This window comes from Rousettus aegyptiacus, unplaced genomic scaffold (assembly GCF_014176215.1).
Source record: "Rousettus aegyptiacus isolate mRouAeg1 unplaced genomic scaffold, mRouAeg1.p scaffold_m13_p_15, whole genome shotgun sequence".
Taxonomy (NCBI): domain Eukaryota; kingdom Metazoa; phylum Chordata; class Mammalia; order Chiroptera; family Pteropodidae; genus Rousettus; species Rousettus aegyptiacus.
Genome location: NW_023416290.1, coordinates 10,576,256 through 10,589,624, shown reverse-complemented (window position 1 = coordinate 10,589,624; position 13,369 = coordinate 10,576,256). Strand labels below are relative to the sequence as shown.

Below are 13,369 nucleotides of genomic sequence, written 5' to 3'. Positions count from 1 at the left end.
AATTCAGCTGTTCCTTAAACTGCCAAAAATTAAAGTGCAATATTGTATATTTTTAAGGACAAATTTAAAATAGAATGCTGATGTTTCTTGATTGCAAGAAAAATCTTATATAGTATAATAAAACTAGCAAAAAGATTAGTGATTATCTAATGCCTGTCATTATTTTAAATTAAAATTGGTGATGGTTATAGTAGTCATTACAAAATGAATTATTTATATATGCAAGACAGAAAAGTAAAAGTTTTATTAAATATTTGAACAAACATAAAATTACTAGATTATTCCATATCCTAATGTGATTGTTCATAGAAAACCCTTAACTGTACAGAGATGAGTTTCGCATGACTTGAGTACCTTGAAATAATATGCCAAGTTTTGTGTGTAAATGGAATTGACTTGGGAGAGGGAGTGCTACGTAGCTTTTTGTTCAGATGTTCAAAAGGATTCATTGCTATAAAAAAAAAAATTGGCTTTCTTTGCCACTTTTGTTCTCCTTAGCTTACCTAATATTAAGAGAAATTGCTTTCTCTTTCCCCGAAAGAATTCCATGTAGAGATTTATATCATCTATTTAGCATTTTTGGTTTCTTACCAATATTGTGAAATCACCTATTTGTAATCATTTAAACATATTCCTTAGTACTTGAAAGGATTCCTACCCAAAAATATTTTTCATTTTACTATTTCATTGTATTACACCTATTTTTTTACAGAGGTATTTAAGTCAGATAAAATAGCTGTCTCAAAATGTAACTTTTTAATAATTTATCCACAATCAAGATAGTAGAGAATAAGCAATATTACACAAAGAAACAAGCCAATAGAGAAGTATAAGTTCAGAGTGATATAGCAATGAAGTAGCCAAAGGGTCCTACAAATAAGTTATTTTTACATATTGCACTGAAAATGATAGATTATAATATGAATCTTAAGAGAATAGTGTAAAATGAAGAATTATATCACTACATAATCCCACTTAATGGAAGAACCAGACACTGTTGATCTTAGAAATTTTGCATCCAAACGTAACTTGTAAGTTTTTACTGTAAATTCTTTTTTATAAGAATGTACTGTAGATTTATTTTTTCTAACATTTTTATCATTTTCACTTTATTAGGGAGCAGAGATTTCCACTTCAATGTTAGTTAAATCTTTGTGAGAAAGTCTACAATAAGTTGTCAATATTTAAATATTTTTATGTTTTATTAGTTATGGAATCCAGGTGGCTTATATACAAAAAACAGACCCATTGAAATTGTCACATTTGATCTCAGTGTGTTGGATATTGCTCAGTTCTTTCAAGATAGTAGTTAATATAGCCTTGCTGTGTTGAATTTTTCTCTTATGCGTTGGTGATAGTAATAATGCAACAATTATGACTTTGTTAATGATACATTGACATTGAACACTTAACACTTGCTTTAGTAAGATATCCCTTAGTGATATGCTTCAATTAGATATCAAAAGCAAGTACACTGTCCTTGTTTGGAAATGATATGAATATCTGTGTAAAAAATTCAATAGAATTTTTAAGTTTCTGGAACCAATAAGTGATTATAGCATGGCTGCATGACACAAGGTTAATGTACACAAAAGTCATTTCCTTTCTTACCAGCAATAAACAAGTAAAAATTAAAATTAGAAATAATACCATTTACATTAGCAACACCCCCCCCCCAAATAAATACTTAGGTAGAAATCAAATTATATACAAGATCTATATGAGGAAAACTACTTTCTGTACAGAGTTGCCTATTATGGACATTTCATATAAACAGAATCATAACAATATTTGGCCCTTTGTGTCTGGCTTTTTTCCCTTTGTGTAAAGTTTTCAAGGTAGTGTTTTCAGTGTTCACCCATGTTGTAACATGTATTATTAGTACCTTATTCCTCTTTATGACCAAATGGCATTCCATTGTATAGATATACTATGTTTTATTCATCAGTTGTTTCTACTTTTGGCTACTATTAATAATACTATGAATATTCATGTGTAAATTTTTGTGTCAACATGTTTCAAATTCTCTCACATATCTATGTGCAATGTATAAATATGTAGCTTGGGCTTAATGGGTCATATATAGTAACTATGTCCTTTAGGGTAGTCCCGGAAGGTTTTCCAAATTGACTACACCATTTTGCATTCCCACCAGGAAAACTTTTAGTGAGCTTTTAAACAAACAAGGGGCACCCTTGTCCTGTGATAAGGAAAACCAAAGGTTTCTTCTCTGCTGTGCTTTGCAGGGAGGGAACAGGAACGATTAAAGTGGGAGAGGCGCCCGTGCGCCCGGTTGCCTGGTGACGGAGCGGCACGGTTCCCGGCAGCCCTCGCGCCGCCAACGGCCTGAAGGTGCGCGCATGCGTGCGAGGCCCCGCCCAGGTGCAGGCTCCCGGCGGCGCGCGGCTGTTGGAACTTGGTGGGTGCCAGCGTGGGTGTAACGCGCTCCTGGGCGGGGTCCGCGGTAGCGGAGGTGGAGCTGCGGGTGGGAGGGGTCCGGGATCCCAGGGTGTGAGGCGGCTTCGCGTTCAGCGGCTTTGGTTGTGAGGCGCTTTCCCGCCAACGCGGCAAGGAACGGAGGCACAAACCCGCGCCTGTTCCAAGCGAACCAACACCTGGGTTCTGTAGACTGTGGGAAGCCTGCTAGAATGTTATCCGCGTTCGCTTATTTAATGCTTTCCGCAGGCTTCCGTGTCTTTTCCTCCACTTCTCCCTTCCTTGAAAATGTATCCACACCCAGGACGGCCGCTTTACACAGATTGATACCCAGTGCTTTTTCTCTAGCTTGTTAAAAGTTACTCAACTCCAGACCCTGGTTGGCGTCGCCCCAGCGCCTATGATCTGGGTGTCCCAAGAGCCTGTCAAAGTCAGAATATCTCAAATGAATTTCATCATTTTCCTATTCAGGGGTCCATAGTTCCATTAGAGCATCAACAGCCACCCACACCCACATGGAAAACACAGGCTGGTGGCCACCAAGTCCAGTGTGAAATCTTTAAAAATCTAGAATCCACCTTCTCCATTCCATTTCATAGCCCAGATTGGACCATCTTTCTCTTAGGACTCTCACTAGCTAGAAACATTACTGACTCTTCGTCTGTTTCCACCCACATTCCACACTAGCGTAAGGCATCGATTTCCAAAATAAAAATCTGACTGTACCACTCCCTAGCTCAAAGACTGATGCCTCGTCTTCATTTCGTTATCAATAGCCTGCCTTCATTCGGTCCCAGAAACCTTATGTTCTAATGAAGCACAGATGTAACATCCTGAACATAAAATACACGTTAAGGTTATTGTACGGACTTATGGCCTCAGAGAAATAAACTCAAGTGTCTCCGCTATATACTAGTAAAAAGGAAAAGTCAATTACTTTTTTTTTTTTGGAAAGCAGCCTGAACTCCAAGTAGTAAGGGTATGGATTCAATAGTGTAGGTCTTTGGAACACTGTCTCTCTACTCTTCACCTCTCCTTCAATTAATGATATCTTAATCATTTATCAGATGTCACCCTTAAGTAGAATTTCATTGCTTCTCGATGACCCCTCCATATTAAAATGTCCAAAAACAATAGAAAAAATTAAAACCCCTTCACGAGGATGACCCCAAATTTCGTGAACTATTTTGTATGTTACATGCTAAATAGTACATTACTATTTTGTTTATAGCACGAAGTTGTAATTTTTTTACATATCTCATTCCTCACTGTACTCTTTCTGAGACCATATTTACTCATATATATCTCCAGTGCCTAGGACAGTCTGGTACCCAGTAAATTGTAAATGCCCAATAAATATTTGATAACGAATACATGTGACAGTCATTATTTCTGACCTCTAAATTGGCAGCTCCTTGAAGGCAAGATCCAATATTAATCATATTATCCCTAGCACCAAATACAATTATTGGCATATATTGTTTCCAATTAGTGTTTATTATCTTCAAGTGAATTTTACGTATTCTACTCTTTACTCTTTGCAATGGTTTAATGTTTTATGTTGGTCATTGATAGAAGACTAAATTCAGAGCCTTATCTAATACAACTCCTTCATTTTCTATGGATGAAGATACCAAATCAAGAGAGGTCAGGTGATTTCCCCATAGGAAATGCTGGGTTTAGAATCAAGTTCTCGGATTTCTAAGGTTAACTACACCTTGTTACCGAGATTGAATTTACTGCTTTCATTTTTTAAAGAACGCCTACAAGGGGACCTCATTATCCAATATTGATTTTAAGCATCATTTTTTTTTTGAATACCTAATCTGTAAAGGGATATTTGAGGCTCCTGTTCTTAAATTTGTAATCTGTTGAAAATCTCAAAACCTAGTGTTGATAAAAATGTTATTTAGCAAAAGAAAAGTTTTGATTCCCTTTGGGTAGGAATTTCTTAAAGTTGGGAATTTCATTTTGTTTTATTTCACTCTGTTTTAAGTTTCATAGTATGTAAAGTTCATTAGAAACCTTCAAATGTACATTTTTATTTATTTTATTTCTAGATGTTCTCATCTTTTCTATGAGTTTCATCATCTGTACTTTTTCACCAGCATATGTGATTTAACCAGTGAGTAATGGAGGAGAATCATTAACTAGAAGAAAATGTCAACTCTAAAAATGAAAGAGGCAGCCCTTATCTATCTTGACAAAAGTGGAGGGCTCCAGAAGTTTATAGATGATTGCAAGTACTACAATGGTATGTTCAGCAAAGGCGACTTTATTTTAGAAACTTTAAAATGAATTCATATATATAACTGTCCTCATTTTTATATTTGTGTGTTTTTACAGATTTGAAACAAAGTTATGCTGTGTATCGATTCAATATTTTAATAAATCCTTCTGATGTTGTTGAATTAGATGCCGAACTTGGAAATCACATTTTACACCAGCCTTTAGAAGCTTCTCAAGTTTTTCAGTCGGTAAGTTAAAGAAAGAAATAATTTTATGCTGCATGAGATTTTTGGTAACTTTGTTTGTTTGAAATCACAGGTGTGTTTTATTGCCATTAAGACTCTGTCATTAATTGGACAATTACAGACTGAAACTCAGGTAAGTTTTTGCTAAATTTAATGAATAAAACTAAGGTACAATAGTTTTCAGATGACTTATAAATAAATATTTTTATATTCTTTATTTAAAAAAGATTACATTTTTTTAAAGTTCAATGGAATATCTTACATCAGCATCTTTACTTCCTTCATTATCACTTATAACATTAAACAGTTTAATACTAAAACATTTCAAACAGTCCCCAAAATAAAGAGAATAATATAATGAACTTCCACGTACCACTCAGATTTAATAGTTTAAAGTATTTTGCTTTACCTGTATCATCAATATTTTTCCGAAATATTTAAAAGCAAATCCTAAATAGTTTGTTACTTCATCCTTACATACTTCAGTATCAATCTCTAAAACTTGTGGACATTTTTTTTACATAATCACAATGCCATTATCACTCCTTACAAAAATAACAGTATTTCTTTGGTATCGTTATAATATCCAGTCCACATTTAAATTTACCCAGTCGGGGTCTCAAGAATGTCTCACAGTTGATTCCTTCAAATCAGGTTCAAAACAAGGTCTTTATATATTATAATTAGTTCTTATATCTCACTAACCTAGAGCCATGTTCTCCCCCTTTTTATACCACTGAGTTTTTGAAGAAACTAGTTAATTGTTGTAAAATGTCTCATAATCTGGATTTGTCTGATTATGTTCTTGTGCTGTTTCATTTATCCTCCTATATCCCACATTTCTGGAAAATGGAAGTTGACTCTAGAGACTTCCTTAGACTCAGATTCAACTTATTTTCACAAAAATACATTACAGTCCATTTCATGTTTTTCGTATTACATTTCATTAGGAGGACTATACTGTTGTCCCAATTTTAGCAATGCCACAATTGATCAGTGGGTTTGGGTAATGTCAGCTGGATCCCTTTCAGTATGCAGTCTCCCATCAACTTGCACCTTTTGGTTTTTGCAGCCATTGATAATCATTTCCTAGAATCCATTATTTCATTAGGAGTCACAAAATTGTGATTTTTCTAATTTTATCATTCTGAATTTCTTACCTGAAATTATTCTATACGAGAAGTCTTCTTTCATCAACTACTTGGTTACCCTGAAAAACAATTTATACAGGAAATACAGAATAAATGTTTGATTATTTCCATTTATAAATTTTCATTGAGTAATGAGTTGAAATCTAGCAGCCTCCAGTGATAACCAATACTTTTTTTGGTTTTTGGTTTTCCTTTTTTCTTCATTACGAGGAACTCATGAATTTTTAAATATATCTGATATTTCAATGAATCTTTGTCATTCTTTTTGATGCTTGTATTATCATGCCTTTGCTCACTGAGAGTCCCCTAAAGTTTGCTCCTGTCTCCTTTTGACACAGCCCATTAGTTTTTAATGCTCCTTTGGTTTCTGGCACAAGGAGATGCACCAGGTTTATCTGGTATCTTTTCTACCCTAGACCTGTAGTCAGTCATTTCCCCTGAGGAGCCCTGTTTCTTTTTAGTGAAAAATTACATTTAGAGATCACAGTCAGGGCAGTAGAAGCATTCATTACTATTGGATTGCTATTATTTTATAAGTCTTTTCAGTGGGTTTGGCAAGAAATGTCTATTTTTAAGGAAAAGTTATGAGTTCATAGTGATATTTCAATTAAGATGCAAGATGATAAGGGTTTTTACATCTTTAATTTTACTTTTAAATATCATTTCTCTTATGCTTAAAATTTTGATTCTTAACACTAACAAATCACTTACTTGATTTACCCTACAAATATTTTGTAATGCAAGTCCAATTAGATCTGTTTTTATTAATGCCATTTTTGTTCTTATTAGATTAATATAGTGCTGAAGTTAACACATTTACCTCCTCTGCCAAGTTATAGTCTTGATTTTTGTGAGTTTCCACTTGATTATACATCTCAAAGATTTTATATGATGCAAGGAATTGTGATTGCAATGACAACTGTAACCAAGTATACACAAGGTGCAAGATTTCTTTGTTCGGATGAAGCATGCCCTCTTTCAAAAGGTAAATATTAAAATGTAAAATCAAAACATTAAGCAATTTATTGTTTAATCCTAGACCATGTTTACAATTAGTTATATAAAATATACACAGTGTAGAAAGATTGGAAGAAAATTTGATGTCTCCCAATGTTTATATTTACTTTTCATAATCTTGAAATGCATTTTTTCCCCTCCTCTCCCACCAGTTTAATAGGTGCTCTTGTATTGCTGAAGTGCTTGTTCTTTTCACATTGTTTTTGAGTGTTTGTTCATGCTGTTCCCACTCCATATAACATCCTCTCACAACCCTTTGGCGTAACTTCAGTTCAGTCCTCCTCCAGGACTTCTTTCCTTTCATCCTACCTCTCATTAGGTTGGATTCCCCTCCGCTCTTCTCTCTGAGCACTCCGTAAATGAATACTGCGTATTGGAATTATCTGTCTCTCATCCCCGCCGTTGAAATTGTGTGTTTAAGTATCCATATCACCAGTGTCTTGGCACAGTGATTGGCAAGAAATAGCCATGGCACAATGATTTTCTAATTTTATATGAGGAAGAATGAGAGAGACAGCTGTATTTGATTATGCTCAAGGTCTATCTTTAGCTTTTTATTCAGCATGGCATACTGTTGACAATAGGGTATAATATATATAATGTATGATGCAGTTGTTTTGTCCCTTTTAATATAAAAATTATTTTTGTTAGCAAAAAAAAAAAAAGAAATAGTGATGCAATAAGTTGTTAGTTGAACTGCTGTGAACCCACACACAAAAATGACTTAATTGTCCTTTGAATTAGATTAATTTTAAAGGATTGGAAATGGATAGCTAAATCTAAAGGCAAATTTAGCTTATCTTTGTTTTCTTTCAGGTTTTCAGTATATAAGAGTGCATGTGCCTGGTGCTACAGAATCAGCAACAATAAGAAATGACTTTTTGTGTAATCTATGTTCATCTTCACTTCAAGAAGACAGCAAATTTAGAGTACTTGGTGGTAAAAATGCATTTATATTTTGTAATTACAATTTTTAAAATAGTGTCTGATATTGTGGGAATTAAGTTGAATGTATATTCTAATAACTTTTTTTTTTTGCTCTTTGCCTTAAGATAAACAGATAGTTGAAATAATTCCTGCAAAGGCACTTCATGCTTTTCAAGGATATTCTAACAAGCAGCCATTTAAGTTTCAATCTCTTACAATTTTCCTACGAGGTAGGCTCTATTTGAACTAAAAGCAAATCGCTGTAAAATATATAAAATATGTAGTTGACTTTTTTGTTATAAATTGTACTTCTGTACAGTAGTGCCCCCTTATCCATGGGTTCACTTTCCATGGTTTCGGTTACCTGTGATAAACTGTTGTCTGAAATTATTAAATGGAAAATTCCAGAAATAATTCCAAAGTTTTAAGTTGCACACTGTTCTGGGTAGCATGATGAAATCTCATGCTGTCTTGCTGTGTCCTGCCCAAGACATGAGTTTTCCCTTTGTTCAGAGTCTTCATGTTGTATATGCTCCCTGCCTGTCAGTCACTTAATAGCCATCTCAGTTATCAGATCGACTATAGGGATTTCAAAGTGCTTGGGTTCAGGTCACTCTTATTTTACTTAATGCTACACTCACATAACTTTTATTACAATACATTGTTATAATTGTTCTATTTTATTATTAGTTATTGTTGTTAATCTCTTACTGTACCTAATTTATAAATTAAACTTATCATAGGTATGTATGTACAGGAAAGAACATAGTATATATAGGATTTGGTACTATCTGCATCAGGCATCCACTGAGGGTCTTAGAATGTATCCCATATAGATAAGGGAGGACCACTGTAGCTTAAGAATCATATATCTTCTTATTCTTGAGTGTTTTAAGGTCTTCTTATTCTTGAGTGTTTTAAGGAGTCATGTTTAGCTAATGTAGCAAGTATTCATTTAGTCATACAACATTCATTTAAAAAGCTATTAGGACCCACTATGCATCAAGCACTGTGCTATGTCTCAGGGTCACACTTATTTATGATAATGCTCTGCCATTAATCTATGTGTGTGTCTTATGTAAGTATTGAGGTTATTGTTTTAGAATGTAAATTTCTTGAGGGCAGGGACTTGGGCTTTTTACTACACATAGTAAAAACTCAATAAATATTCGTTAAATAAATGAATGAGCTTTGATATATGATTAATTGTTGAGAACTGAGGGGTAAAGACCTGTGAGTAGACAGAGTCTGCCATGAAGGAGGAAATTCTTGTTAGTATCAATCACCCAGGGAAGAGGTGAGTCTTCTCTGAGATGTCAGAACTGTGAAAATGGGGATGGGGCTCAGCTTCTTTTCTTGGGCTAAAATTAGAGGAATTAAACTGTTCAGAAAGAGGGATCTTGGATGTCAACTAGGTATAGGAAACTCAAGAGTTAAGAAAGTAGAGACTGAAAGAAAAACTATTCACCATGGCCTGTCAAGAATGAGGCAGGCTTATAAGCCCAGATGACAATAGATAATTTTTATTTAGCGGTTGTTATGTGCCAGGCACTCTTACATATATTAACTCGTTTAGTCACAGCAACCCTATCAAGTAAGTTTTATTATTATCATTTTAAAATGTAGGAACTGAGGTGCAGAGAAGTTAAGTAACTTATCAAAGATCAGACAGCTAGTATGTGGCACAAACTCAAGCATTCCATTTCCAAAATATATGCCTTTAACTATTTATTTCTATCACATACTATATACAAATCATATATTACAATGCAGAAATATAAGTGGCTATCCAACTTATATTTTAGTAGAAAACCCTTTCTTCAAATAAACTCTTACAAAGAACTCAAATTTTTAAAAATTAAATGAATAAAAGCAGGCCTTTTGGGGTTGACATCAAAAGAGCTACCCAGACTTCCCAGCCTCCTTGCCTTCCTCTTTACCTTTCCTTCACCTCAGGACACACCTGCCAAACTCTGAAATTCCAAGACACAGTTGAAAAACTATTCAATTGTAATTCATTCTGTATCATTTACTTGTTATTGTTATCATTTGGTTGGCTGGTTGGTTTAGAGTTTTAATTTTCTCAATTATTGAGTCTGATTCTTTCCTTTCAGGTTTACAGGGTACACCAATATGCTCTCGGGAGCTAAAATAGATTGGATGGATGGATGGATGGATGGATGGATGGATGGATGGATGGATGATAGATAATAGATTGGCAAGTAAGAGAGAGAACAATTTGATCTTTACAGAGAAGTTAATCCTTATTCCTCTTTGTAAGCCTTTCATAGCTTTACAACCACCCAACTTCTAACTGTGTTGGAGGATCAAGACTTTTAGTGTATTTTTTAAAAATAAATTTTGAACTTGTCCAAAAGCTTATTTAATCTGTAAGTGTGAGAGAGGAACCTAGTATAGTGCAGGAGGGTAGACTTTGGAGACAGGCAGACTTAGATTCGAATTTCAGTTCTAGTTCTTACCATTTAGCCTGTGCATTAGGTAATGTATATAAAAATACCTTGGCTATATGGTAGATAATGATAATATCTTTTAAAATTATTTTCTTCCCAAATAAAAGTATTATCTATAAGGTCATTTTTATTAACATTTCTTGTCATTTGATACAAAGATACTTAATCTTAAATAGAATGATCTCATTTTCCCTTTTGACTGTATTGTAGGAGACTGGTTGCTATGTTACAAGCTTCTTGAAGTTAATTCATTATTGCCTACAGTTATCAAAATTTATCAGCAATAAATTGCCTCAATTTACATTATTAGTACCACTCTCTATGGATATTAAACTAAACAAAAGTAAATACTTTACAGCTATTCAACTACTGAATTATTATTCTAGATCTTTGAATCATATGATCACGTACAAGTTTTTTTTACTGAACACATTTTCTTTTATGTTTAATAATTTTAGATGAATTAGTGAATAAAATGAATATAGGAAATGAGTATAAAATTATTGGAATTCCAACCTGTGTGAAAACTTCACAAACTTCTGTCTGTATAGAGACAAATAGCCTCACTTTTTGCAACCCAAAAGGTAAGGAAAGTGATAGTATCATATATTAACAAGTATTTTTTCAAGAAATAAGTATTGGCTTCCTGTGTGCTGGGCACTGTTCTAAGCACTAGGAATACAGTTGTGATCAGGACAGTCAGAGTTGCTACTCTTATATCATAGACAGTAAACCTATAAACTAATAAGAATTTCACATAATAAATGCTATGAAGAAATAAAATGGGATAATGTATAACTTTGCCCATAGGAAGGACTCCTTTCTTTTGGCTAAACCTTATTTTATTTTATTTTTTTGTGTGTAATTAGCAATGAGAAAAATGTTTCAGAATGCCAAGAGTTAGAGATTAATCAAAAGGTTTTTCTCTCCTAACCTTTATTTTCTAGCCTTAGCTTGTGATCTGAGAAAGAGCCCAATAAAATAACATTCTTTTCCTCATCTGAGTTCTGAACGAATCAAGAGAAAGGCAGATGGAGCCCAAAATATCACCTTTATTACTGATAGTTTCTTTTTAACAACTCCAACATTATTAAGTATTAAGTAAACAAAAGTGGAGAGCAGACCTACTCTTTTAACTTGGCACACAAATGAATAGAATTCGATTTTTTTAGAATTCCTAGATAACCATCTGCAATAATAGAGACCCAAGTTGAATTTAGATGCAAGTGTACTCTAGATACCTCTGCCTGTTTTGAAGAGAAAGCTTCTTAAAAGAATAAAAATGATGAAGAAGGAAAGCACTAATGGACAATAGACATTTTAGTGATCTTTTAAATATTTTCTACTGTGAAGTGTTTGAAGATTTCCTGATTTGGTAAACAGAACATGACTTATATGTAGGTGAGCAAGTGTGCTTTCTCATTCTGAACTCCAAAATTAGGCAGATTTAACCCCCCCAAATGTGGTATGAGCTACAGTGAGGTAGGCCCCCTTTGGTTCATGAGCATGGATGAGTAGAAAAAATCATTGCTGTATGAGGGCACCCCAAGAGGAAGGAGAAAAGGACAAACACAGCTATTACTCTCAAAACGATCAATTGGATTAAATCACTCATCCCTTTCAAGAGTTAGACTGAGCGCAGATCAAGAATGTTATAATATAATACAAGTAGAGTGTTTTCAAAGTACTAGAGTATAAATCTTCCCTTTTAACAACAACATTCAGATGGTTCACCTTCTTTTTAGCCCTCATCGAAGGTGGTATTATTTCAAACACAGAAATACAGAAGCAAGCACTACAATACCAGGAACCCCGTGATATGGCTTTGCTCACATAGGTCTTAAAAGGAGAAGAATGAGAGATTTACTTGCAAACCATAGCCAATGTTTGTGAACATATGGGGTGACTGCTTCCTTTTATTATATTCCTTGGTGTAGAAGTGATAGATCAGAGTGATTTCCAATCATAATTTAATATCCTGATAAGAATTTACGTATGGCATCGTTAAAAGAATTGCAATCTGATAATATTTTAGAGAAATGGAATTAGACCTCTCTATTGTTATTTTCTTGTTTTGAAACACTTTTTAACATATGCGTTAATGTTTACTTTCAGTTCCTTCAGGGATTAGCGACAGTTTCAGGTGTCTTCTCTCTTTGACTTCCAGCTCATGCTGGAAGTTTACAGCGATACTTGCCAATATCTTCGCATCGCAGATTGTTCCTCCTGGGTCTTACAATTTGCTCAAGCTCTGTTTGCTGATGAGTCTAGTACAGACAAGTGTCCGAAACAAGGAACTGGAAGATTCCCTGGATATTTTAATTTTAACAAGTGATACTCTACTTGTAGACAGGTAAAATATGTGACATAAATTTTTTCAAATTATAAATTGGTCATAGATTTGCATAAATTCTTTCCATGAGTATTATGACAAGACAAACATTTAGAATTTATCTGAATAGTATACGTATCTAAATAAATTTTTACCAATGAAATTCAAAATGTGAATTGAGAAATGGGGTATTTGCTTTTTCTATTTTGAGTTTCAACTCATTTCTCCACTCACAGTTTTAATAATGAATGCATCTTTTGAAAGTGTCCTTTTACCCTATCTCCCAACTTAGTGTTCTGCTTTTGTACTTTTGTACTCTCCCCTTTAAGAATCAACGAGCCATTATTTAAATTTTTCTTTAAGATTCCATTCAATAATATTGACTTACTGCACCCAAACAAGGCTGTCAAAAGTGCCAAAATTACCGTTTTGGGGGTATCATCCTAAACTTGGAATAAGCCTCTACTCAGTATTTTGGAGCTTCTCACTAAAAAGTACCCATTTTGAAAAGTTACTCTAATGCTCAAAAAAAAAAAAAAAAGCTAGGAATATGCTTCTTAT

At 34.0% G+C, this 13,369-nt stretch overlaps 1 protein-coding gene across 2 annotated transcripts in view; it reads left to right on the top strand.

The window, feature by feature from the left end:
- The first annotated feature begins 2,142 nt into the window (after positions 1 to 2,142).
- The window catches only part of MCMDC2 (minichromosome maintenance domain containing 2), a 32,499-nt gene continuing 21,272 nt past the window's right edge, over positions 2,143 to 13,369 (top strand). For both annotated transcript variants that reach the window (XM_016152917.2, XM_016152918.2), the window contains exons 1-9: positions 2,143 to 2,419; positions 4,497 to 4,690; positions 4,783 to 4,913; positions 4,984 to 5,043; positions 6,851 to 7,046; positions 7,895 to 8,017; positions 8,131 to 8,235; positions 10,935 to 11,060; positions 12,592 to 12,829. In XM_016152917.2, coding sequence (XP_016008403.1) covers positions 4,597 to 4,690; positions 4,783 to 4,913; positions 4,984 to 5,043; positions 6,851 to 7,046; positions 7,895 to 8,017; positions 8,131 to 8,235; positions 10,935 to 11,060; positions 12,592 to 12,829 — 1,073 coding nt within the window. In that variant the 5' untranslated portion in view covers positions 2,143 to 2,419; positions 4,497 to 4,596. The remainder of the gene's footprint in view (positions 2,420 to 4,496; positions 4,691 to 4,782; positions 4,914 to 4,983; positions 5,044 to 6,850; positions 7,047 to 7,894; positions 8,018 to 8,130; positions 8,236 to 10,934; positions 11,061 to 12,591; positions 12,830 to 13,369) is intronic.